Below are 26,157 nucleotides of genomic sequence, written 5' to 3'. Positions count from 1 at the left end.
GCTGCTCACACTCTAGTCCGGAAAAAATCGTAAATATCCACGCTGAATACCTTGAGAAGGTGTTTTCCTTCAGCAATGAGTCCTTGTTCTGCCCTCACAAGAAAAATATAGTAGACAATACTATACCAACACGTCTTTCTCAATTCGTCCGAAACGCCTCAGGATGCTCTTATACAGGAGGAAGAATACTTCACACTACTTAACAGAGGAACCAGTACAGTCCCTGGATACGACAACATTTCAAGAGAAATCTCAAAGTACCTGGATCTTGATATCCACGTCTATATAAGAAAAATATACAACTATTACCTGACCACCCAGCATTTCCCACAAGATTGGAAGACCTTTATCATATGCATCCCCAAGAAAGATTCTTCTCTATCCGACTCTGCAACTACCGTCCTATCTCATTGCTGCCCGTAATGGGGAAGCTCTTCGAGGTACACTTGAAGAATAAGCTGTTCGATGTTGTTGCAAGGAGGATTCCGTCATACCAATTTGGATTCTAACAGGGTAAATCTACATCTTATCCCTTGGCAGTGCTTGTCTCAAATTTCCAAGTCGCACGTTACCAAAAACAATAATCCGTCGCAGTGTTCCTGGATGTTCGGAAGGCATTTGACTTCTTATGGTACAGAGGTCTACTGTACAAGCTAGCTATGTTGAAAATCCCATTTTATCTCATAACCTGCTAAAAAGTTTCTTTCCGACCGCTCCTCATTGGTTAAAGTGAAAAACTGCTACTCTCACAGTTTCACCGCTCAACAAGGTCTCCCTCAAGGCTCTCCAGACGTCTTCGATCTGAAGTCTTACGCCCTACTTTATGCCGACGATACTACTCTCGTCGCACATGATGTGGACATTCCATCATCAGTCCTTAGGCTGCAGGCGCTTATTCAAAACATAGAGGAATGGTACCCAAAATGGCGTAGCCTAATAAATCCTTTCAAACCCCAATTTTTCATCCCCTTCCTCCCTGCTCGCGTTGCTCCTCCCACAATAATAATTTAATCTTCTCCTATCACAGCTTCACCAACTTGCAACTACCTCGGCATTACCTTGGATAGAACCCTTAAATTCTATGCCCACGTCAAAAACCGCGCCAAACATTTCCGCTCACTGTCCTATAGAGGCGGATAATATGACGACCTATTATCGAATATGCCTCATTAATCATGACTGAAGCGCCAAGAGGATCACAGTACCATCTGAAGGTAGCAGAGAGAGCAATCCTGAGAATCATCACTCGCATTAGACACCTTCACAACCCACTTTTCAACCCTTCCAACGAACTCCTATACGACCTTACAAAGATTCCTCCTATAAACTCCCGTCTACAATCCTTATCGAGTATGACCACCGGGTATATCGACGACTGAAAATTGCTTAAAGGCAAGGTTGGCATGAAAGGGAATGCCACAAAACTTATTCACTTCGTTATTTTTGTGATTAAAGAATGTACTTGTTGACCTGTACGTATCCTTCAGCCACCTCTTTCTCGGGCGTCCCACTGATCGTTTTCCTCTTGGTTTATATTGCAGTGCCAATTTTGGATTCCATCATCCTGTATTCTCTGCATGTGGTCCATCCATTTCTCTTTGTATTCCTTGACTTTTTCATCAACTGCGAAAAGTTCCAGTTCCTCTCTAATATCTTTGTTTCTCATATGATCCAATCCGTTACAGCCCTTGGACATTCTTAGAAACCTCATTTCCGCGGACTCTATCTTGCTTAGGTCCTTTTTCTTTGTCGCTCATGCTTCGCTGCCATACATCAGGGTCGGTATTAATAATAATAATAGTTTATTATGTTACTAAGCTGCTGCTCATACAGTTCCAATACATTTTCTTATTTAATAAGTACACCAGCATAAACAAAAACCAAGAGCGTATGGTGGTTACAATCCGATCCCTGCATTTAGGAACTCCTGCACGGAATAAAATATTTTCTGACACAAAATTTTTTTAAGCTACCTTTAAAAGTCTTTCTATTAGACTCTCCTATTAATTCACTCGGCAGTTTGTTAAGTATCACTCGAGATAAGTACTCTGGCCCAAGCTGTGTTTTGGATAAACGGCAGTAATTGTTATAAATTTTATCCTTATTCCTAGTATCATGCCATTGTCTTATAAAATTTCATTTTGGTATCCTTCCTGCATTTATTACCCAAAGTTCGTCTAATAGTTCCACACATTCTTGTGAAGATTGTCAATTTGTGATGTATGTCCTTATCGTGTTCATAGGTAGCGTCGCATCCTAGGTATTTAAAGTGGCTGACCTGTTCTAAGCGAGCATTATCAATGTATATCTTAGTTCTTATTGGTTCATTTCCTATTGCTTTATAAATACCATTGTTTTTGTCTTAGAGATTTCGCAGTTGTAATCTCTATTTATGCTATTGAGCAAGTGTACGGCTTTTTAAAGGTTATCTTCTGACGTAGCAAAAATTATTTGATCGTCTGCGAGTAGTGCTTTCAGCTAGTTGCTTTTGTTATGGTGTAGGCGGATGCCATTTGGATCTTGATCCTTCCATTTTTTGATTAGATCAAAATTAGACCAAGTCTTCGTCTGAGACACTGTTTATTGTTATAGCTTTATATCTCTGTAAAGGCTCTTTATTGCTCTGGTTAAGTGATCAGGAAATTCTCTTTTCTCTAGTATTGACCACAATTTGCTTCTTATTACCGTAAAGGCCTTAGTGTAATCAATGAATGTGATGTGTTTCCATGTTTTGTTCCCTTCTCTTTTCTATACTTTGCTGTAATGTGAAGACCAATACATGATCTACTTCTTCGAAAGCCATTTTGTCGTCCACGAATGTTTCAGCGATTACTTATGTTCTTGTTGTTATTTATCCAAGCGTATAGTTTGTAGCTTGAATTCAATATGCTATTATAGGTCTCTATAGTGCTGTTTCCATTGATCCTTATCTACTACATTTATCTTAGATGTATCTTTCTCATCCTTATTTAGATTTCTGAGAATTTTATATGCACGTTGTTCGTCGTTATTACATCATTTTTATATTACTTATCATTTCATTTTGCTGCAAAAAAAAAATAAATTACATAATAAAACAAATGATAATACAAAATTATGTAACTAAATTTTTTATTTTTATTAATAACATTTAAACTTGACCATTATGAATTGTTAATATATGAGTTTGATAAGAACATCTTTGCGTAAATGAACGATTACATAAGGAACATTTAAATGGTTTCTCCCCGGTATGACTTCTCATGTGAGCCTTCAAAGACATCTTAGCGGAAAATCTTTTGGTACAAACTTCACACTCAAAAGGCTTCTCCCCAGTGTGTGTTCTATTATGGCATCTAAGCGCCGATCTATCAACAAACCGTTTATCACAAATTTCACATTGAAATGGTTTCGGTCTTGCATGGAATCTAAGATGTGCTTCAAGGGTGGCTTCCTCTCGAAAATTTCTATAACAAACCGTACAAACAAACGGCCTGTTCGCAGTGTGTCTAAGCAAATGGGATTTTAAATTTCGTTCGGAACGAAATTCTTTTTTACATATATGACAAGGAAACGTAGTTTCTTCCCCGCTTTCTTTATCGTGATCTTTAGATTCTTTTTGATCATTTCTATGACATTTAGATTCAACATGTCTTTGAAGACTAATATCACTAATAAACGATTTATTGCAATTTGAGCAGGTGTATCTTCGTATTCCTTTGTCGTTTTCGCAGGCGTGTCTTTCATAGTGTGTTTTCATAGTACTTTTTAAACGAAATGCTTTTGAGCAAATGGGACATTTAAACGGACGTTCTCCTGTGTGGATTCTAAGGTGATTTTCAAGTTCAACTTTTCCGTGAAATGTTCTCGGACAATAAGTGCATTGATGTTTAAGTTTCACCTCTTCGTGAGTACACATGTGACAATTTAAACTGTATAGTGTGGTATATCTTTTCCCGCAAAGTTCGCAAACCCAATTTTTTACGCCGGTGTGGATTATACAATGGGTTTTTAATGAGTGCGGGTTGGCGAAACATCGGCCACAAATATGACACATGTGAGAATAAACTGTGGATTTTTTGGGCCTTTTTGGTTTTTTTATGATTTTTTGTTTTTCCGGTTCTGATTGTTTTAATTCGTTTTGGTCTAATAATTTAGATTCTTCGTTATTAGTTTTATTACAAATTGATAAATGGAGCACGAAATCGAGGTGTTCGGAAAATCTTAAAAATAAATAACTTTAGAAATTTGTATAGTTGTTTTAGAACTATACCTACTCTTGGTTACAAAATTTACATTGTAAAACGGTGGGATGATCTGAACTTATATGATTTTGAAGGACTTTTAAATCGGTGAAAATTTTTAAACATGATCGACAGTGATAATAATTCGTCGTTGGAGATTTATCAACCTAAAAATAAACAATTTTTGATTTAGCTTAACACCTTCGCTACCGGCGTTCAGTTTACTGGACGCGTTTGCTAATGCATTTAGATGATGGTTTAAATCTACACATTTAGCGAATTTGGCTGACTTATCGCTTCAAGATTTGGGCCCTTCTACTGATGATGAAATAAACTCAAATGGTTCTACACCTCCTGCTACACCAGCTTTGCAGTCTGAGTCTGATAATGAGTTGGATTGGAATGCCGCGGAAAGTTTATATCGAATTTGGGCAATAATGCCAAACCTATCGACTACTCTAGATTATTCTTTGACGATGATATAATAAATAAAGATGCAACTAAAACAAATAATCGTGCAACAACATCAGTGCCGGTTGCAGAAAATACGAGAAACAAGTCTAGGAAATGGAAATATGTGACGCTACCTGAAATAACTAAATTCATTAAGGTTAGACAATGATCAAGAGCATTCCCACTCGTTTTCAGTCGTAACGGAACTACCAAAAGACTATTTGGATAAAGGGCATAACATATACCTTGATTATTATTAGACTAATGTGCGGCTAGCAAAATATTTGTTCAAAAGTAAGACGAACCTTGTAGGAACTTTATAAAATTTAGAAAGGAAAATCCGAAACAATTATTTAAAGAAAAAATTAAGAAAGGAGAAGCCGTGTGGAAAAGAATAGCTCCAGTGTTAGTTACCAACTGGAAGAACAAGAGATTGGTGACTATGATATCAACAATACATAAATACCGAATGGTAGAAGCAACGAATAGAAAAGGAAAACAAGTAATAAAACCAGAGTGTGTTCTCGCCTACAATAAGTACATGTCCGGGATACAGAAATCAGACCAGATGATGGGATATAACCATGTGTAACGCAGCAAAATTTGCTGCGCTAACACACTGATACTGGCGCACCTAAGTGAGTTAACGCAATGTATCAACTCAATTGCGCCATAACACAGTTGCTGATGCATTACATCTATCGCTCGTTGGACAGCTGCGCCCAAGGTTTATATATAAGAGGTTGTTTAGGTTCATACGCAACCTTACTGCGCATTACGTCATTGGCAGAAAATAATACCGGGAAATAATTCAAATTTTTAAAATAATGTAATTGAATTAGTTTAATATATTTAATGTGGTATATAATTAACTGATAGTGAAATGCAAAATAATTCAACTTCATTTTTGATATAAGTTCACTTATCATAAAATAATTGAGGGAAACTAAAGTAGTAGGTAATTGATTTATGTTACACTAGTGAAGACAGACACTTCAACTCTCACTAAACATGACCTTGAGATTGCGCGCGCAATTCACTGTCACTTACGTCACGAAACACTCCCACTCTTTCCCCTCGCACACAAACTAAAATCATAGTATTGCAGCATAGGAACTTAAACAACCTCTCATATACAGAATGTCCGGAAATGACGTGTACAACGGAAGACCACAAGTACCTTGACCAAAAATATGATGATAGTAGTGTATGATGTTGGTTGATGCGTTCCGCAACTGGTTGCGGAAATTCAAAATCCCATACACAATGCAAACATTGTGTATGGGGTTTGTGTGACACATCGTGCAATAACCACAGTTTCGCGTGTGTTAGTAGAAGGTGGTGATATTGTGTCTTGTTTTTGTATAAGTAGTGTTACCATGACCAATAATTCACCAAAAGTAGTGGGATCCATTCGTAAATAATTTTTATAGTCTGATAGTGAACTCAACTTAAGTTCTTTGAGAAGATTTGCGTGGCTAAAGTGATCTTTTCTTTAACCACTCTTTCATCCATACTCTCTACTTTCTTTTTCTAACACCATCTTCCCACGCAATAGCAATTTTATAGCTCAATAGGCTGCTTCGTCAGGCGGCATGTTTCCATGCGTACACAACACAAGCAATTGAAGTTTGTGTAAAATTGTGTACAGTGTATGGGTAACCTTGTTTGCACAATAACCACGTCAGTTTGCGTAATTTGTTTGCAGGTGTATGGGGCCTATTAAATATTATTGCAAGCCAATACGGAGCGCAGCCCTGAGTTTATGCGGAATATTGTAGTGAAATTAGTGTCCATTTTTTTGTATTATTGCAATATATCTAAAGTAAGTTATTAAGGTTACAAAATTTTGTTATACAATATTGAAAAATAGTACAGATATATTTACATATTCAATATTGGTACCCAAATCATGTTTTCAAAGCAAAAAAGTAAAATATTTTTTAGCGAAATAGTGGCTTACTAGTATTAAGCGACACCTAGCGCACGCTGGCCAACGGTGACGCAATTGAATTAACACATTTTAAAGTTGGGTATCAGCGCACGTAACACACTGTACTGAGTTAACTCAATCGCGCCGCGCAGCCCAGTATTACACATCTTTAATGGGATACTACCCATCGCCAAGGAAAACCATAAGATGGTACAGAAAAGTGTTCTTTCATCTTATAGATATTGCAATATGGAATGCTTATTACATAATATAAGAAAGAAAGAGTGACAACCAAAATTGATCTCTTGAGGTTCAGAGATGTAGTTATAAAGATATTCTACAGATCAATGATGAATATACTAGGCCAACCACAGACCAACAAACAGAATTCCATTATCTGGAGGCAGTTCCCTCCACACAGAAAGATAAATCCGCAATGAAAAGGTGTCGCCAATGTAGCAGAGGTGGAGTTTACAAGAAATCCAAATACAACTGCCTGATATGTTCAGAAAACCCTGGTTTTATGTGTAGATCCATTCTTCACAATCTGGCACAGTTCACAATAATTATATTTTGTAATATTATGGGTTGCTATAGTATTCATTTTGGTTTGTATATCTCATTACATTGTATTTAGAAAAAGACAAGAGCCTTTGAAGAAATTCCGATGTGTCCACATTGGTAGACTAGGTCTTTTTTCATAAAAATTTAGCAAAAACATGTAAATAACATAAACCTGAATTTCGAAATCAAAGAAACTATTGTACAAACAAATGGTACATGAGAAAAAACTACTGTAGAAGGCGCAGTTAGCGAACATGTTAAATTAATTTAGGTTATATCCTTACAGAAGCATAAGTATGATCACTTATTGGATTCTCATCGTTTACATTATCATCATCATCGACTTTTTCGTCATTTTCATTAACATTTATTTCCTTTTTACTATTATTGCTTCTTGCCATCTTCTTTTTCCCTTTTTCTTTACCACTTTGCAATTTTCTCTTTTTAACTTCCTCCTCTTGTTCAGTTTCAACTTCAAATTCAATACTATCCCCACCGCTTTCACTCCATGTTAGATCTACTTGAATTTCGTTAACAAAGTTTTTAGCTAAATCTTCACGGAATGTTTCATCAGATTTCAAGCACATTTGTTTAAATTCAAACCATTCCTGTACTTTATTAACACAGATATCGCATAAATATTCTGGTAAACCGTCGTTTTTTGTTACCTACAATACAGAATTAATCAAAACATAAATTATAAATTGGAATTTACCCCCAATGAAGTGCAATCAGTAAACATTTCGCTTAACGTGATATTATATTCTTGAACTGCGCCAAAAACGGATTCCATCCGCTCATTTTTACCCATACAACCTCTGCAGGCGGTCATTTAATTTATTTTTTACTCAAAATTAATAATAATCTTGATATTACTTCAGTGAAAATTCTTAGAAAACATAACCTAAAATCATAGTATATTATAGCTGATAATAGATGGCACTGCAAATATTATAAAAATCAAATTAATTAAAAATACTTAGCACATATTTTTGTTTAATATACGTTATCTTTAATAAAAACAATTAAAATAGCCAAAAATTATAAATTATTTATTACGTTTTAATATTTATAAAAAAAAAATCGAACGATATCGATAAAGAAGACACTGACAATTTTGACATATATTTAAAAACATAACCAACAAAAATAAAGTACATAACCTTTCACGTGGTTATAATTGTTATAATAATAACAAAATGGTTAAAACAGCTCTTTTCGAAGTAATTTTAGGCACATACGAAGAATTTTTAATCGGTTATAAATTTAACCCAAAAGTAAGCAACTCAATAACTAAAAAAAACTTAAATAATTTCTTTTTTTTTTTAGTCACAAGAATTAGTTCAAAGTTTTGCGTCCCACACGCACTCGAGTAGTTTACGTTGTGTGAGTTTCTCAAATCCTTACTTAGCATCAGGAGGAGCGGATGATCGGATAGTAATTTATGATTTAAAAACAAGAAAAGAACATTGTATGTTAACACATCATAATGCAACAGTAAATTGTCTTAAATTTACCCCTCAACACACTCACTTGATGAGTGGTAGTGCTGATGGGATGTTATCAATTACAAGAGTAGGAAATTGGCAAGTTGAAAAGGTGTGGGAAAAAGCACATAAAGGAGCTGCAATAATCGATATTGCAATTCATTCAACAGGAAAGTTAGCTTTAACATTAGGAGCCGATGGTTCAATAAGAACTTGGAATTTAATAAAAGGTCGACAAGCTTACGCAATAAATTTAAATAGTAAATATAAACAAGCCAAGTTAATGCAAAGTATAAATTGGTCCCCAAATGGAGTTGATTTTATCTTATGTGGAGGTAATACAAGCGACATTTGGAGTATTAAAAGTGGTGGGATAAAGCATAGTATCGAACACAAAAATAAAGTGACTCATGCCTTATTTTTTGATGAAAACACTTTGTTAGTGGGATTTGAAAATGGCGAATTAGCTAAATTTAGTGCTGAAGGAGATGAAATTAAAGTTATTCAAGCACATAATTCGCGAGTTAAATCCTTAGATACTCAAAATGGATATATTGTTACTTGTTCGAGTAATGGGGAAATTAAAGTTTTTGATGTTGATCTTGATGAGATTGTGAAATGTTCAACTGGATGTAGGCATACTTGTTTGGTTATTATACCGGGTGAAATTAAAGATGAAGTTGAAACTGAAAATGTTGAGGTTGTAAAAGAAGTAAAGGAAAAGAATATTATAAAAAAAGCTAAAGTTGAAGTTGTTGTTGAGAAAGGTGTTGAATTGGAAGATAATGAACCAATAAAGAAGAAGAAAAAGGTTGGATTTAGTACTGATGGAGGAAAGAAACTTAAAAAGAAAAAAAATTAATAATGTTAAAATAAAAAAATATAAACGAATAATTTTGTTCTTTATTTCCACTTTATTATACAGGGAGCCTGGCACATAAATGTATTTATTGAAATGCATTATTATAGAGCTCATTTACAATTATTGATTAAGCCAAATATGCATTATACAAAGTTGAATAGTTTAGGAATTTTTGCTTTTTGTAAATTTTTAGTATAATCTCCTACAAATATTGGCATTTAGAGTTTAATAATAGTTTCTTTGGCAACATATTGACTTTTCTGGATAGACTGCTCTTGTTTAAAAATACAGGGAAAAATGTTTCCTGACTTAAGTTAATTTTTAAACAAACAAATTTTTTATGAGCGTCTATTTTTAACTTCTGTTTTATAACCTTTCAAATGAGATATTAAGCAGGTATAAATGTCTTTCCAATTAGCTAATAAGATAAGCATTGAATAGAAACTAAAACCGTTGATTCCTGATTGCAATAAATTCTAGGGTTGACATTCAATTCATTAATAGATAGCTATCAATCATTGACTAAACAAATAATTTATATGATAACAATTGGAGTGAATATAACCTTCCTTGAAAAAACCATAAAAATTAAGCAATTTTATGTAGCACATCAACAAAAACAAGTAACCAAAGGTAAGTAACGCATTGTTTAATTCTGTCTAGAAAGAACTCATAACTACAAGTCCTATACATCTCTATTCCGAATACATGTATGAGCTCTTTCCTTGATTTCCAATCTTGTTATCTTACTTGTAATTAATGTTTTTAAAACATATGCTTCGTTTTGGATTTTTTCTATTCATTCATCCTTAAAGTTGACTTGTGTAGCATACACTCTTTCTTTCATGTGGCCCCACTCATAAAAATCAAGGATTAAGGATCCAGTGATTAGGAAACATTTCATTTAATAAATTTCGATCACTTTGGAAATAGTGTGTGCAGGGCATCCATCATGCTGGAAAACCATATTACATTCTGTTTTCTAAGGGTATATGGTCAAGCAGGACTATTAAATTATTATGTAAAAATTCATACTGCGCTAGTTAAACGATCCGGTAAAAAATAAGCACCAATTAAATTATTTCTAATAAGCCCAATCCACAAGTTTATGCAACATTTTCTTTGAATTTGAGCAACTTTTGATTTTTGTCCGTCCAATAATGTAAATTATGAAGATTTGTTATACCTTATAAGTACGAAGGCTTTCACGGCCGATATTAATTACACTAAAACTAGAACTAACACTAGCACTATCACAAGAACTAACACTAGACCTAGAACTAGAATCTTTCGGGTTAAGCCGTGCGTTTTTTTTGAAAAAATGTTTGACGTTTCGGATGCCATGTTGCAACCTTCTTCAGAAACAAGTTCGAAGTTGCAACATGGCATCCGAAACGTCAAACATTTTTTCAAAAAACGCATGGGTTAACCCGAAAGATTCTAGTTCTAGGTCTAGTGTTAGTTCTTGTGATAGTGCTAGTGTTAGTTCTAGTTTTAGTTTAATGCCCACAAAATTCTTTCAAGAAATATCCATCTTCACTGTCAGCATTTAAAACAATACGGCACGTCTTCTTCAACTGCTTGGACAGGAGTATAGTGGCATGGATGGTTGCCCGTTTGTCGAAGAGTTGACCATAGCTTCCATTGTGACATCCCCAGATTAGTGGCTACGTTTCTTGTACTGGGTGTCGATGCTTCTTCGAATGCATCAAAAACTTCATCTTCTGCATTAAGACGAGTAGGTCCAATACGTGCGACTTTTTTTAAATTCGGCTTTTTTTTAAATTACCAGTCTCTACGTTAACCTGAGGGATCCGTCTATTTGGATACCGCTCCTGGTACTCTCAACGAGCTGCTGCCGCGTTTCCGCCACAGAAACCATAAATGTATAATACGTCAGTATACGCAACACTTGTAACCGATGACATTTTACGCAAAAATTAAATTCAAATAAAAACAAACAATATTAACTAAAACACTCTCAACATTCTATGGCTACTAATAAGAGATGAAATGTCCTGCTACCACTGGCTAAATGTAAAACATTTGTATAATTGTTAGATTATAATTGAGGAGCGTCTGTTGAAGAGGGGTTATTTCCATACTAAAAATAATAAATAAATAATTAACATTAAAAAATGGAAATAGCACCTTATGAACAGAACATTGGATATACAGCAATTTTTTATTATGAATGCATAGAGGAAAAAGGATAGGTTAAGGGTAAACAAAAAAAACAGACATGAATATTTACTTATATTCTGATTGACGAGTAAATTAGCTACATTTTCTTTTTCTTCCCGTTTATACCTTGAGGTCTCATTGTGCAATAGTTTGGCAATGGCGCTTACCTCGCTTTAGAAGATTAATTGGCACTTTATTTGCTTCTAAACGATGTGTCGTGGGTGTAAATATTGCAACCAGATCGTCGAGATTTTTTTAAAATAATTCTCTTTACTGAACGGATATCTAGTACTTTCTTATAATATTGTTCAAGATCTTAGATATCATACAGAGCCCAGTTTTCTTTCAAAACTTTCAATGTCAAATGTTTTCTATAAATTTCATAATATGGTTCAGGAAGTGTGTTTCTTGATATCTTTCTCTAATCTGCCAAAAACCAATGTTAATGTTATTTCTTTTATGTTGGAGGGTCATTTGTTTAAAATGTATTAGGATATGAATAATATGACTATTTTTGTTCTGCCCCCATCACAAAACAATCATATAGTTTTTACATTTGTAGATATTTCCAAGTCCTTTAAATAGTTGAATAATGCAGATCCTACTTCAACTGACCCTCTTCCATATTGTGTTTCTAACCATGTAAAGAATGTGTGATTTTTTGAATTCAATGTTACAACACATAACTTATACAGGTTGTCTCACGTCCCAATAAACAAATTTGCGTTTCAGATACATATTATTGAAACATGAAATGTTTCTTCGACATATTTCTGAAACATAGTTGAAACGTGTCTGAAACTGCTAATGTCTGGCCCTTGTAATATTTCATTGAAACGTTTTTGCAACATACGGGTGACAATTACGGTACATTACTAAAATGTTTCATTAACGGTTTTGAATTATTTCTGAAATGTAAATACGTTTACCAATCTATGAAAATGTCTCCTAGAGATATTCAGCTTTAACATTTTTCTTTCCATGTTATCTCACATCACACAAACGTAAACTACATAATTTTATATGATTGCAGGAGAAAAACAGCCAAATTTAGCGGGAATCGCGATCAAACCTTATAGGTTATGATTTGATCTACGTAAAACGTTAAATTCTTTATATTATAGGTCTCTTTCTTTAAATAGTGTTCACTAGCCGTATTTTCATTAACTAAATCTAGCGGTGATATATAAAAAAACTTATACAAAACTTGCGCCATTCTAAACTAATATTCGAACGATTCAATGGCGAGAAAATCTAAAATTTTTTTTCTCTACTATTTATCTATAAACATTCCTATACCTATTTATTGTAGTTTCTCTCATATTGGGAAATTTATCAAAACATACAGAAAATGCAGGAAACCGTTTTTTTTTTATTAGAGGCCATACCTTTCTAATAAAAAAGCCAGCATTTCGTGCACGTTTTAATAAATTTCCCAATATGAGGCAAACTACAATAAATAGGTATAAAAATATAAAAATGTTGATAGATAATTTGTAGAGAATTACATTCCCTTTCTGATAGGCTAAACAAATATGGGGCGTTCTATTTAAAATTTTCAATTTTCTCGCCATTGAATATGGAGAAACAGTAATTCAATTTTTGACCTATTTGACAGCATCTGAACAGTAATCCTGCCAATGTAGATCTTCTTTGAATGAACCTTGGCTGAGAGATGATTTAAAGAGCATGTTGAAATTTACCAAAAAAAGCTTAAAACCAAAATAACGCGAAAACGAAAAATGCTAGGTACCAATAACTGCTATCAAAGTCAACCTATTTTTTACGTAGAATTAAACGGTGTAATAAAAACTATAGCATTCCATTTAAAATAACGAAGTTATGGTCTACTTCCGATAGATCGGAAGTGGCGGCCATCTTGAATATATTTTAGATCGAATGTTCCGAATGAACAACCCATGCTACCAAAATTTCAAATCTCAACGAATAGTGGAAACTGAAAAAGTTTTAACGAACCAGTTACGTGAGACACATGTATAAACTTATTTCTTTAGAATGGTATGCATCTTGTATAGGGTTTTTTTTTGTAACGGTTGCACTTTTTCCATATCAAAACACAAACTTATACTGTCAGGCACATCCTGAAGAACCATAGCATAAAATGCATTGGCCCTCATAGAGTAAATCTTTTTCTTCACCATTAATTGTTGTTTTTTTCAGGATTTTTTTCAAGTTTTATTTAATTTTTCCAAAGAATTCAAGTACCACAGACATCTTGCAGGGCTTTTAAAACTAATGTTGTATTCTTTGTAAAAAATTTCATAAAACATTGTACATGAAACTTTGAGATCACCTGTGACCGAATCACAATAATATTGTCTTGGTTTTTTTGGAATTTAATTCTGAAGATAAATATATGCGTTTGCTTTTATTTCGGTTGTAGTGGCTTTTACTGGCTGGTAGATTATACAAAAACTTTCTAAGACTGTCTTTTTTATCCTTTGTTTTATTTGACTTCCTATCACCATCGCGTTTTTCTTTACGTACTCTACCTTGTATCAATACTTCATTCAAATTTTGGAGCCTTTTTCTTGAAACATTGAAAACTCTTTGCATCTTCGTGCCTTGACATTTTATTACTTCTTTATTTCTTGTACAGGACCTAGATTTCCTAGATTTGGGTTCTGAATGGCCCAAAAGCCTTGCTAAAAAGATGTCTTGTTCGACTGTCGTAATTTTAAACGTTTCCTGTTCTTGAATTTTTGAATCTATGCTTGCATGTAGCGTAGAAGTTGATATAAAGAGGGTGATTGCTTGTATATTTTCTGAAAAATAAAATGAAGTCATATGCGGAAACCAACTGAAAACACAATATTCGTACACAAACAAATAAGAGTACCAAAGGCACTTACTTTTTACGATAGGTGGAGAGATCTTTTCGTATTTTTTGTCTTACACCACTATTTAGGGCACGTACATCCATGTTTCAGTCGGGTTTTATAGAATTTTTAAATGAATTTGTTAAAATCGATAAACTAATCGACGAAATATCCGCGCGGGAGAATCTTGACACCACAGATAATACTATCTTAACACTTGTCATAGAGTATAATAAAAGCTGTGTTTTGTTGACAACTTGAATGGAAAATACGTAACGAATACCGCATAGAAATCAAGGAAATAGTCTTTTTTGAACAGAACTTATCTTCCTAACCGACACTAATATGAAATATAGCTCTCTTTGACCAGAAATTGATTAAGTGTTTAATAATCAGTTTCAATCATGAAAAATAGCACTTTTTGAACAGAATTAAAATTTTTTTACAAACATTGAAGGAGGTATGATCAGTTTTTACCAAGACTAAATAGTCTAGTAGGATTCTACTATATATCAGACGCTCATAAAAAATTAATTTGTTTAAAAATTATCTTAAGTCACAAAACATTTTTATCCAGTATTTTTAAACAATCGAAATATTGACAATATTTTTCAACTTAAAATGTGTATTAAAGTGTAGTCTATCTAATATGTTGCCAAAGAAACTATTATTAAACTCTAAATTCCAATATTTGTATTAATATTTGAGTATATACTGAAAATGTACAAAAAACAAAAAATTGAAATAATTCCTAAACTATTGAACTTTGTATAAGACATATTTGGCTTAATCAATTGCAAATGAGCTCTATAATAATGCATTTCAATAAATATGTTTATGTACCAGTATTTTATTTAAATAATAGATAACTTAATAGAACTTAAAATCACAATTTCATCTTTTAATAGTTAAAAACCAAGTTGCCAATTTGTCTTTTACATTTTTTTTTACATATATAATATCATTTATTACAACCTAAATACTTATTTAATTGTTCCTTTAATACAATAGCTTTATTTTCATTGCATAACCCTGTAATCCAAAACAATAAAAGTGGAAGATCAAACTTTTGTATTCCCAACGATTGTAAAAATTCTAAATTAATACTTGGAGGTCTTGCTAAAGTATTAACAATATTCCTCCACTGTACAATTAAACAATTTAATTGTGTCTTTAAAACTGAATCGGGTAAATGTTTATTATCCAAAGATTTCATAATGTTCATAATTAAAGTTGGTAATTTATTAGGTAATTCTTCATCCCATTTCACTTCGTATTTTTCATCACTTTTTATTATACTACAATATTGATTACTGCTCACCAAAAATTCACACGGTAATAAACTTTTGAAAGCATCCAAGAGTGATGATTCTGTAATTAAGTTTATGCCGGTTAAAACACAATATAAACCAACCTTAAAAGTTTCATCTCCTAAATTTTTTAAATAACTTCTTAATAATGGTGAAGGAGACACATTAGGAATACTTAAAGGCGTCTTCCTTCTTTCCTCAGCTAAAGATCCACTTAATAACCAAGCAAACCACAAGTGTAAATGTGCAAAAACTGCTGGGCGACCTGTTAATTCAGATAAAGATCTTCCTGTTGTACTCGGAGACCCTTGAGCTTGCCTAACAGCCCTTTGAGGCCTCTTTTCTTGTTCAGCATCATTTATTTTAGCAGCATCTTTTTTTAAATCCCTCACAATCTCTTTTATATGTTTCACAAGAACCGGCCAAACATTCAATAAATGTACTTTGTCTCTCATTAACATTAAAATAGTATATTTACGATAAAACCCTCTTGCTAAAGAATCTTGAAGTGTAAAAGTCCGCGCTAAAACGTGTCCACGTTCGTGGTCCCCAAAATAAATAGGAGATCCTTCTCCACTCGTTTCTTCTTCACAACTTAAACTACGAACAACAGCTTGTTTTAGAAGAAAGGCTAAATCTTGTTGTAAAGGTGTTCGGGTCGTTACATAATATCCTTTCTCATTTTTACTAACAAGTGCTTGATTTAAAAAGATTGATTGGCAAGAATCGCACCAAGGTACAGTTAAAGCGTGAGGAGCTTGATTTTTGGGAGGGTTTTCCGCTTTTTGCGTACACAAAATTACACAGGGTCCGTGGGATTCACAAAAATGCCCCAAAGCTAATATTCCATCCATTTAAACACTTTCGAAGTCGTTAAAATGAACACTTTCGTTTTTATTTTGAGGTTATGTAAATAAATTTTGAGGTTAAGCAATACAAGTCGTTTGTAAATTATAAAAAGGTATTTTAAAAGTAATATAATTTTCTTTGCATAACAAAAATTGATTTAAGCGGTATTACATAATCTTCGAGTAAATTTAATTCGTAATTATAGGTAAAAATATCATTTTTGTTATTTTTAGGTTATGTAAATACATTTTTAGGTTATGATTTTGTTAAAGTGGATTTTGCGATTTAAAATAATAAATATTAAATTTTTTTTTAATTAATTGTTTTATTTTTAGCATAAAAATGTTTCCGAGTAATATGGCATTGGTAAAATTGGCTTCGGTTGGTGGAATTTTAACAGTTACGATGGGTTTAGCATATCGATGGCAAGTGAATAAGAGAGTGTGCGAATTTGAACCGTATAGAGCCACCTTTAAAATTGTACGTGCCCATAAAGGAGCTGTTGAATTATTAGGAGAACCTATAAAAGATAAATTAGTTGATATTGGGAATACAGAGAAAAATTACACCAAAGATCTTGCAGCACAATATGAAGTACCGGTTAGTGGTACTAAGCAACGAGGGACAGTTTATTTTTGGGCTGATCGTGAAGGAATTGATAAACCATGGAAGATTAGTCGTATCGAATTAGGCTTAAAAGATGAACCAGAGCGAAGATTATTAATAAGTGGTGGGGTTGATGTTAAAAATGTCTTGTAATTTCTTTATCTAAATACAATTAGCAAATACATTTTCTTTTTAAGACGAATAAATATCTTACAGACTTAGTTTTACAAGTGGGTCATATGTCTTGCTTTTAATAGCTGAGCAATGAGACCTTGAAATTCAGAAAAAAATGAGACAAGGTTAAAGTCTATTTAAGAACGAAGTGAAGACTGTTTGATTCCAAAGCGTTTATTTTTTAGTCTGTAAAATACGTTAAGTAAATAATCTAAAAATATTTTTTGTGTACCATTTATTTTTATGGTAGCTATGAAATTATTATTCATTGCTTATAATGATGTTTTAAAAAGGAGAACAATAACCCTGTCCATAAAAATAACAACCATATCCAATTGAAGGAAAGGACAACGCTTTTTTAGATATCAAACGGAAGAACTTTATCGAAACGATGAGTCACAATCAAATAAGTTACGATCTATTAAAAGATTTCATCGGATTCTTTCCTTCCAAATAAATTAGATTTTAATCAATTTCTTACGGTTAAGATTACATCAATAAATTTTTAAGTGTTTTTTTACCAATTCGTTGATTTTTTTTGAGCATTCAATTAAAATTATCGATCTTAATATCAAGGTTTAAATTCAATTAAGGTTTATTACTTTCATAAATATTTTTTAGACTCATGAAATTTTTAATAATACTATAGGCTTATATTGAGTATAATTTTTTCTGAATAATTCCAACTATTGGTTTCGAATGGATCAAAAAAGTCAATATATAAAAATGTGAACTGTAGAATTTGAGAAATGAAAGAAAACCTGTTTGCGAAATTATTTTATTTCATTATAATCAAAAATATTGAAAATAGTGAATGTGACTTTGTTATGTAATGAATTTCGGTAGCTATAGAGTCTTGCGGTTTTCGATTCAGCCTTGTAGTTTCAAAAAGAACATTAAAACTTATTCTGTGCGCAAATTGTCTCTCAATTATTTCCTTGGTCGTCCTAGACTTCGTTTATCTAGCGTCGATTTATCCTTGGTCCTTTTCACTAGTCAATCTTGTCCCGTTCTTTCTTCCTATATTTATGATCTGTGTCGCAAGTTTCAATTTCAATGTTTCAAAAGAACTTGTAAAAAAACTTCTTACTTGCTTTAAAATAATATATTTATTCGGAACCGGTTTCGAACAGTGTTCTACTCTTCATCAGCCGAATCTACGTTAAAAAACATATCATATGACATATATTCGAATATAAAATAAGTAGAAAAAGTAATATATTTACAACTTACTGTCATAACATTAAAAATAAATCACACGACTTCAGTAACATTTGGTTGTGAAAGTTTCTTATTAAATAATTTACATAAACTACAGAAGCGTACAATGTAGTAAAATAAGTAATGTAAATTCACCCAAAATTCATAAAGAAGGCATACCGATACCTATTATTTCCTTTAGTAAAGCTTCTACTTCAAAGTTAGTTAATTTTATGTTCAACGTTTTCAAGCTTATTGAGTTCCACCCTAAATTTTCCATATCTGATTCACTACAATTCATTCAAAATACCTACCAGGAATTGTGAACTTAACAATAAAGTCCTTATTTCCTTTGAATATTCCTATAGAATATACGCTTCACTTAACATCACATATTTTTGAAAAATTTTTAACAACAATACTATGGTGATGCATTTGAATACAATTTTGAAACATGTTGTTACACAGAACTACTGCTCTTTTGATCACAACTACTATAAGATTACTGAAGGCCCTCCCAGGACTTTTATCTGAAATATTCATCCACATTGAAAATACTTTTATTACCAATGTTTGTAACCAAAGAAGAGAAAATAATATTTGAAGTTTTGATAAAATTATCGATGTTGCAATTTTCATCGATAATTTTCAAAAATTGCTACAAAATTAATTTCTTGAAGGATCCTTGTGGAAATATCATTAATTATTAATTAAAGTATCCTCTTTTTAATGCAAAAAGCCGTTTTGAAAAATCGCTTTCAGTTTCTGAGAAATAAATTTTAGAAATAATCGATAATTTTTTCGAATTTTGCAATTTTCGCCGATTAAGTTTTAAAAATTCGTATAAAATCCACTTCTTGGAATATGAGTATGAAAATTTCTCAAAGTGTTAATAAAAGTGTCCTCTTTCCAATGAACCAACCCGTTTTGAAAAATAACTTTTAGTTTTTGAGAAAAAAATATTTGAAGTTTTGATAAAATTTTCGATGTAGCAATTTTCATCGATAACTTTCAAAATTCGCTATAAAATTAATTTCTTGAAGGATCCTAGTGGAAATATCACCAATTATTAATTAAAGTATCCTCTTTTTAATGCAAAAATCCGTTTTGAAAAATCACTTTCAGTTCTTGAGAAATAAATTTATGATATGATCGACAATTTTTTCGAATTTGCAATTTTCGCCGATTAAGTTTAAGAAATTCGCATAAAATCCATTTCTTGGAATATGAGGATGAAAATTTTCCAAAGTGTTAATAAAAGTGTCCTCTTTCCAATGAACCAACCCGTTTTGAAAAATAACTTTTAGTTTTTGAGAAAACAATATTTGAATTTTGATAAAATTTTCGATGTTGCAAGTTTCATCGATAACTTTCAAAATTCGCTATAAAATTAATTTCTTGAAGGATCCTTGTGGAAATATCACCAATTATTAATTAAAGTGTCCCGTTTTAATGCAAAAAGCCGTTTTAAAAAATCACTTTTAGTTCTTGAGAAATATATTTTTGAAATAATCGACAATTTTTTCAAATTTGCAATTTTCGCCGATTAAGTTTTAAAAATTCGTATAAAATCCACTTCTTGGAATATGAGTATGAAAATTTCTCAAAGTGTTAATAAAAGTGTTCTCTTTCCAATGAACCAACCCGTTTTGAAAAGTAACTTTTAGTTTTTGAGAAAATAATATTTGAAGTTTTGATAAAATTTTCGATGTTGAAATTTTCATCGATAACTTTCAAAATTCGCTATAAAATTCATTTCTTGAAGAGTTCTTGTGGAAATATCGCCATTTATTAATTAAAGTATCCTCTTTTTAGAGTTGCTTTGTTAGTTAAATCAACATCAAAAAAGTTCATTTTGTATCTTGGATCCAAATAAGTTGACATATCTTATCCGCTTTCTTATTAAAATATCCGATATCGAATATCCGGTATCCGGCTTTTCGCAAAATCACTATCCGTTCCATAACTAGTAAAAACCTCGATATCATGGATTAAAACAGGGAAGAAAGGGCTAACACTAGAACTAGAATCATTCGGGTTTAGCCGTCTTAAGAGACGCCCGAATGTTTCTAGTTGTAGGTCTAGTGTTAGTTCTACTTTTAGTTCAATAAAAATATACAACAATTAAAACTAGAACAAGAATAGTGCAACTTGGGGAATAACTCGAGTTGGATTCTATTTATAAGCGATAACATTTATGTATATTTAAATATACTGATGTATTAAATACAACAAAGAAAAATTAAGTAACATTTAAACGCAACCTATAAATTAATTATTCGTAATATTTAACAAGTACTAAAACAACGTTGTTGACACAAAGAAGTAATGAAATATTTATGGTACGTATTGAAGAGGTCACGTACAACATCCTCATCGAGTTCGTCTTAAAAAGGAAATGTTAATTCTTTTTTTAACACTCAAGATAAATAATGTATGATGATAATAAAAGATCGGATTTAGATCGTTTCTTAAACAAGAAAGAAGAAGTGACTTTCTTTTATGTCTTCGGGCGTTGTTACAATTAAAACACGAGTCGATTTAAAAAAAGAAACCGCGTGAAAGTCTTCTTTCTTTTCATCTCGAACAAGATGAACGAGAAGAAAATCTCTTTTTTTTTAATCTAACGATATTTTTCTACGTGTTTTGCTTTTTCTTATCGGCGAAGGAAGTTTTCTAATTTACTTTATTCCTTATTTGAACAATTCAAAAGGTACGTTTAATCTTTACGACTTGTCGTTAATAAAAAAAAACTTTAAGAATTTATACGAGTCGTTTGCGACGGAAATAACAAGAACCGTATTTTTTAAAGTACGCGATAAACTCGCACGCTTTGAAAACAAATACTTTGATTTCAATAAATTGTTAATTAATCGGTTCTATTATTTTATTTTAAAATGTCAATATGGTTCAAGTATAAGTGTTTTTCAGAATTTATTGGAACCTACTTTCTTGTTGATAAATTTATTTAACATTTTATAATTCCAAAATAACCTTAATTATAGCATTTTTATGTTACATTTTTCGGTAAAGGTATCCGTTTAAAAAAATATTTTTTATCTATCAAGTTTATTTCAAGAGTATAGAAAATTGAGCAATATTCACAAATCGCACGATATCAATTGATATTGTAAACAGGGGCGTGTGTAAAGATATTTATCTGCTGTAAAGCATGTAATGCCTACATAACAAGAGTGGTTATGTATTGTTTAAAAAGGTTGCAATTAGTGATAGTGATTTTGCGAAAAGCCAGATACCGGATATTCGGCATCCCCTTCGGCCGGATATCCGGTTATCCGGCATATCTATCCCACCATTATGGTTATAATTTCTGGAACATTTCTGAAGTGCCACATTATTGCGATATTTGAATAACAATCCAAGATACAAAATGAACTTTTTTGATGTTGATTTAACTAACGAAGCAACTCTAAAAAGAGGATACTTTAATTGATAATTGGCGATATTTCCACAAGGATCCTTCAAGAAAAGAATTTTATAGCGAATTTTGAAAGTTATCGATGAAAATTGCAACATCGAAAATTTTATCAAAACTTTAAATATAGCTTTTACAAAAACTAAAAGTTATTTTTCAAAACGGGTTGGTTCATTGGAAAGAGGACACTTTTATTAACACTTTGGAAAATATTCATACTCATATTCCAAAAACTGGATTTTTTACGAATTTTTAAAACTTAATCGGCAAAAATTGCAAAATTTGATCGATTATTTCAAAAATTTATTTCTCAAGAACTAAAAGTGATTTTTCAAAACGGCTTTTTGCATTAAAAAGGGGACACTTTAATTAATAATTGGTGATATTTCCACAAGGATCCTTCAAGAAATTAATTTTATAGCGAATTTTGAAAATTATCGATGAAAATTGCAACATCGAAAATTTTATCAAAACTTCAAATATTGTTTTCTTAAAAACTAAAAGTTATTTTTCAAAACGGCTTGGTTCATTGGAAAGAGGACACTTTTATTAACATGTTGGAAAATATTCATACTCATATTCCAAGAATTGGATTTTATACGAATTTTTAAAACTTAACCGGCGAAAATTGCAAAATTCAAAAAAAATGTCGATTATTTTAAAAATTTATTTCTCAAGAACTAAAAGTGATTTTTCAAAATGGCTTTTTGCATTAAAAAGAGAATATTTTAATTAATAATTTTTGGTATTTCCATAAGGATCCTTCAAGAAATTAATTTTATAGCGAATTTTGTAAGTTATCGATGAAAATTGTAAAATCGAAAATTTTATCAAAACTTCAAATATTGTTTTCTCAAAAACTAAAAGTTATTTTTCAAAACGGGTTGATTCATTGGAGAGAGGACACTTTTATTAACACTTTGGGTAATTTTCATACTCATATTCCAAGAAATGGATTTTAAACGAATTTTTAAAACTTAAACGGCGAAAATTGCAAAATTTGATCGATTATTTCAAAAATTTATTTCTAAGAACTGAAAGTGATTTTTCAAAACGGCTTTTTACATTAAGAAGAGGATACTTTAATTAATAATCGAAAGTGATAACAGCGGCAGTTCTGTTAGTAATGAGTGTGATGATGAATTACAAGCGAAGAGAAGGAAACTAGACGAAACTGCAACAAGAGGTTGCTAAAGACAAACCTGATATAAATAAAGTTGTATTTAATGAAAAAAGTCCTATTGGGGTTGAACTTGATTATTATCTGCAGTGTCCAACACCTAAAAGAGATACTAATCCCTGTGAATGGTGGAGTACTAAGTAATAGATTTTTAACATTTAGCCAAAGTCGAATATTTGGCAATTATCCGGTCGGATTTAAAAAAATGGCCGTACACCCGTCGTTCCATCATTACTTTTTACTATATTAAAAAAAAATTAAAACCAAATTCATTTCTATTTATAATTTAATTTATTTCTTTCAATTTCATATATATATATTTCTTTTTATTTTCAAATGACAATCTCAAATATCATTATTTTGTTATTATTATTATTATTTAAATAATTAAACTTCATTTTACATAATCTCTAAATAACATATCACAAAAACCTTCCCAAATATTGGGTAAAACCGGGAGTATAATTCCCATTTTTCTTTTATTAATTTTTTTTTCTTGACTAGGAAACATTTTAAAACTTAATTAAATAAAAAAAGGGGGACACAAAAAGGACTAGTGTTGACGTCCCAAAACGGTTGGTTCGTCCATTAAAAACGTTCCCGATCTAGTCATACCGCTTTGAACGGGCTTACTTGGAGATTTTGATATCGGTTTAGATGGCGAAGCAACTTTTGATGAAGGTTTACTTGTTTTAATCGGTGATCTGCACGTCGTTTTCGACGGCGATCTTACATTATTATTAATTTTTGTTGATTTTAAAACGTTTGTTTTTGAGGGCGATTTTGAAATATTTAACGGCGATCTATTCGGTGATTTAATTTCTTTATTTTCATCCTTTAAAACTCTTCTGGTTACTGTGGGCGTTCTTGTTTGGATTGGTTTAGCTTTGACGGGTTCTCGTTTAAATGGTTCTCTTTTAACGGTTTGTAATTCTTTTTTATTTAATTCTTTAGCTTTGTTTGATTCTATTTTGATTGAATTTTTTTGAAACGATTGTTGTTTGGTTGTGGGTGATTTAACAATACTTTGTTTAATATTTTTTGATGGTGCGCTTTTGGCGGCGCTACTTTGAGTGGGTCTGGTTAATGATGAATTATTTCTTCGCGTTGTTGATGGACTTGGAGGGATTTGAGGTGCTCTAGCTGCTAATAAAAGGCTTCTTCTTAAAGAAGGGCTTCCCGCTGGAGCTCTACTTGTGGCGGGGCTTGATGTTCTCGAGGAGTCCGACGATGAAGCTCTTGGTAATCGACTAGGACGAGCGGCTTCGCGCACTCTTGCTCTTAAAGCCGGTTCTAAACGTTGCCAAGCGGGGCATCGCGTTGCTTTATCAGCTCGCGCAGCTAACGATTGTTCTAATTGCTTATCTAATTTACGTAATAATTCAATATGATCTTTACTGTAAATTTGATCAAGCATTTTGTGACATTTTCCGTAACTTTTACACGCTTGTTCTGGCCCGATAGCTTCAGCTGCATTTAAAAATTGTTCCTCTAATCTTTGTAACATTTCACTGTCTAAAGATGTAAAAGAATTAGATGATAGAACAGTTGATAAATGTTGCCTCAAGAATAATTGGGACGCATCAGCTAATTGGAGCCCTAATTGTATGACCGGATCGCACCAAGATAATTGCGGAAGATTCCCCAACAATTTATCGCAAGATAAAATCGTCGACAAAACATTTTCATTCGTCATATGAACTAAATGTTGTTGTAAACATTTTTCGCGTAATTCCTTAGGCATCGAAACAAAAGCTCGGGTAGGCCAAGTTCTCTCATAATACAAAGTTAACCATTGTAAACAACGTTGATATAATTCATCTAAACCGTGTGCGGCCGCTAAAGGTAAAACTTCCGGTATTCCTGTTAAACATCCCGGACACGGTTTATGAAAATTATGGCAATGTCTACTTTTCAAAGCATGCGCAACGACCTCTTTTAAACCTTCCAATCCCAATAAATCAGCTAACGCGGCTAATTCCTCCAAAGAAATCGAATCGGGAACGTGCGAAGCTCCGCTATAAATGTGACACATCGCGAAATGTACCACTTCGTACGTAAAACCTCTTAAATTAATAACATCTTCGTGATGACCGCTTAAAGAACCTGCGAAATATTGGCAACGAGAAACTAAAATGCAGCGGTGAGCTTTTATTATTCTTCCGGCGACTTTAACGTGTACATCCGGTCCGATTTCTTCTAAAAACATTTTAAGAAGATCGGTACCTAACCGTTTTTGACATTGTCCGGTATCGCTACCGGAACTATCCGACATTTCTGAGGGTTCCGGTGGTAATGGTCTCGGAGCACTTCTATATCCCATTGATCTTGACATTAGAAGTGGTTCTTCTACCCAAGAACTTTCCGGAATTGAACGCGTCATCCTCGGAAGAACTGTTAAGTCGACTATTGGACTTTGACGTTCTAAATCCGATAGTTTCACAAACTGAAACAAAAAATAAAAGTTGATTAGTTTATTAAAAAGATATCAATTTAAGAAAATAAAGACGAGGAAAATTTATTGATTATTAAAATAAAGACGTTTTTAGTTATCTAATTTGATTATATTTAATCTTTTTTTGAAAGCTTGCTAAATATTTGAGTGAGAAAACAAAGTATGTATTGTACAATAAGGAAAAAACTTTGGACATTTAACATAAAAGATTATTTTTTGTTGTGTTTCGATGATTTGGCCAGGTAAATACTAAATCTAAAAAACTTTCATGAATGAAAACAGGAAATGGAATATGGCTTTTCATTACAAAGAAGGTAGATGTCATAAATTTCAAGGTGATCATGAAACGTCTTCAGAGTTTGAAGCTGAATCAGATGAAGAAAGTCAAATGACAGTGAAAC

General features: G+C 32.3%; 5 protein-coding genes across 7 annotated transcripts in view; 2 read left to right on the top strand and 3 right to left on the bottom strand.

The window, feature by feature from the left end:
- Positions 1-3,094: 3,094 nt before the first annotated feature.
- On the bottom strand, positions 3,095-8,114 carry LOC111417599 (gastrula zinc finger protein XlCGF26.1-like). Its single transcript, XM_071199787.1, has 4 exons — positions 7,889-8,114; positions 7,458-7,841; positions 4,257-4,390; positions 3,095-4,202 (listed from the first exon to the last, which is right to left on the bottom strand). The coding sequence occupies exons 1-4, from the start codon at positions 8,003-8,005 to the stop codon at positions 3,131-3,133; spliced, it is 1,707 nt and encodes a 568-aa protein (XP_071055888.1). The 5' UTR covers positions 8,006-8,114; the 3' UTR covers positions 3,095-3,130.
- Positions 8,115-8,234: 120 nt separating this feature from the next.
- LOC111417600 (p21-activated protein kinase-interacting protein 1-like) lies at positions 8,235-9,556 on the top strand. Its single transcript, XM_023049931.2, has 2 exons — positions 8,235-8,450; positions 8,503-9,556. Exons 1-2 carry the CDS (start codon positions 8,373-8,375, stop codon positions 9,520-9,522), a joined length of 1,098 nt encoding a protein of 365 aa, XP_022905699.2. The 5' UTR covers positions 8,235-8,372; the 3' UTR covers positions 9,523-9,556.
- A 5,023-nt stretch (positions 9,557-14,579) lies between these two features.
- LOC111417610 (folliculin) lies at positions 14,580-16,710 on the bottom strand. Its single transcript, XM_071199792.1, has one exon. The coding sequence runs from the start codon at positions 16,708-16,710 to the stop codon at positions 15,508-15,510; it is 1,203 nt and encodes a 400-aa protein (XP_071055893.1). The 3' UTR covers positions 14,580-15,507.
- On the top strand, positions 16,516-18,404 carry LOC111417611 (cytochrome c oxidase assembly factor 1 homolog). 3 transcript variants are annotated; one of them, XM_023049942.2, is made up of 2 exons: positions 16,516-16,592; positions 17,041-18,404. In XM_023049942.2, the coding sequence occupies exon 2, from the start codon at positions 17,048-17,050 to the stop codon at positions 17,462-17,464; it is 417 nt and encodes a 138-aa protein (XP_022905710.1). In that variant the 5' UTR covers positions 16,516-16,592; positions 17,041-17,047; the 3' UTR covers positions 17,465-18,404. The 3 variants fall into 3 exon arrangements, with proteins under 3 accessions (XP_022905710.1, XP_022905712.1, XP_022905711.1); XM_023049944.2 differs by lacking the exon at positions 16,516-16,592 and adding an exon at positions 16,730-16,817; XM_023049943.2 differs by lacking the exon at positions 16,516-16,592 and adding an exon at positions 16,754-16,910.
- Positions 18,405-23,573: 5,169 nt separating this feature from the next.
- Positions 23,574-26,157, bottom strand: part of LOC111417604 (BTB/POZ domain-containing protein 8) — a 28,714-nt gene continuing 26,130 nt past the window's right edge. The window contains exon 2 of the mRNA XM_023049934.2: positions 23,574-25,747. Within this exon, the coding sequence (XP_022905702.1) occupies positions 23,855-25,747 (1,893 nt within the window). The 3' untranslated portion in view covers positions 23,574-23,854. The remainder of the gene's footprint in view (positions 25,748-26,157) is intronic.

This window comes from Onthophagus taurus, chromosome 1 (assembly GCF_036711975.1).
Source record: "Onthophagus taurus isolate NC chromosome 1, IU_Otau_3.0, whole genome shotgun sequence".
Taxonomy (NCBI): Eukaryota; Metazoa; Arthropoda; class Insecta; order Coleoptera; family Scarabaeidae; genus Onthophagus; species Onthophagus taurus.
This window is presented reverse-complemented; position numbering and strand designations above follow the sequence as displayed.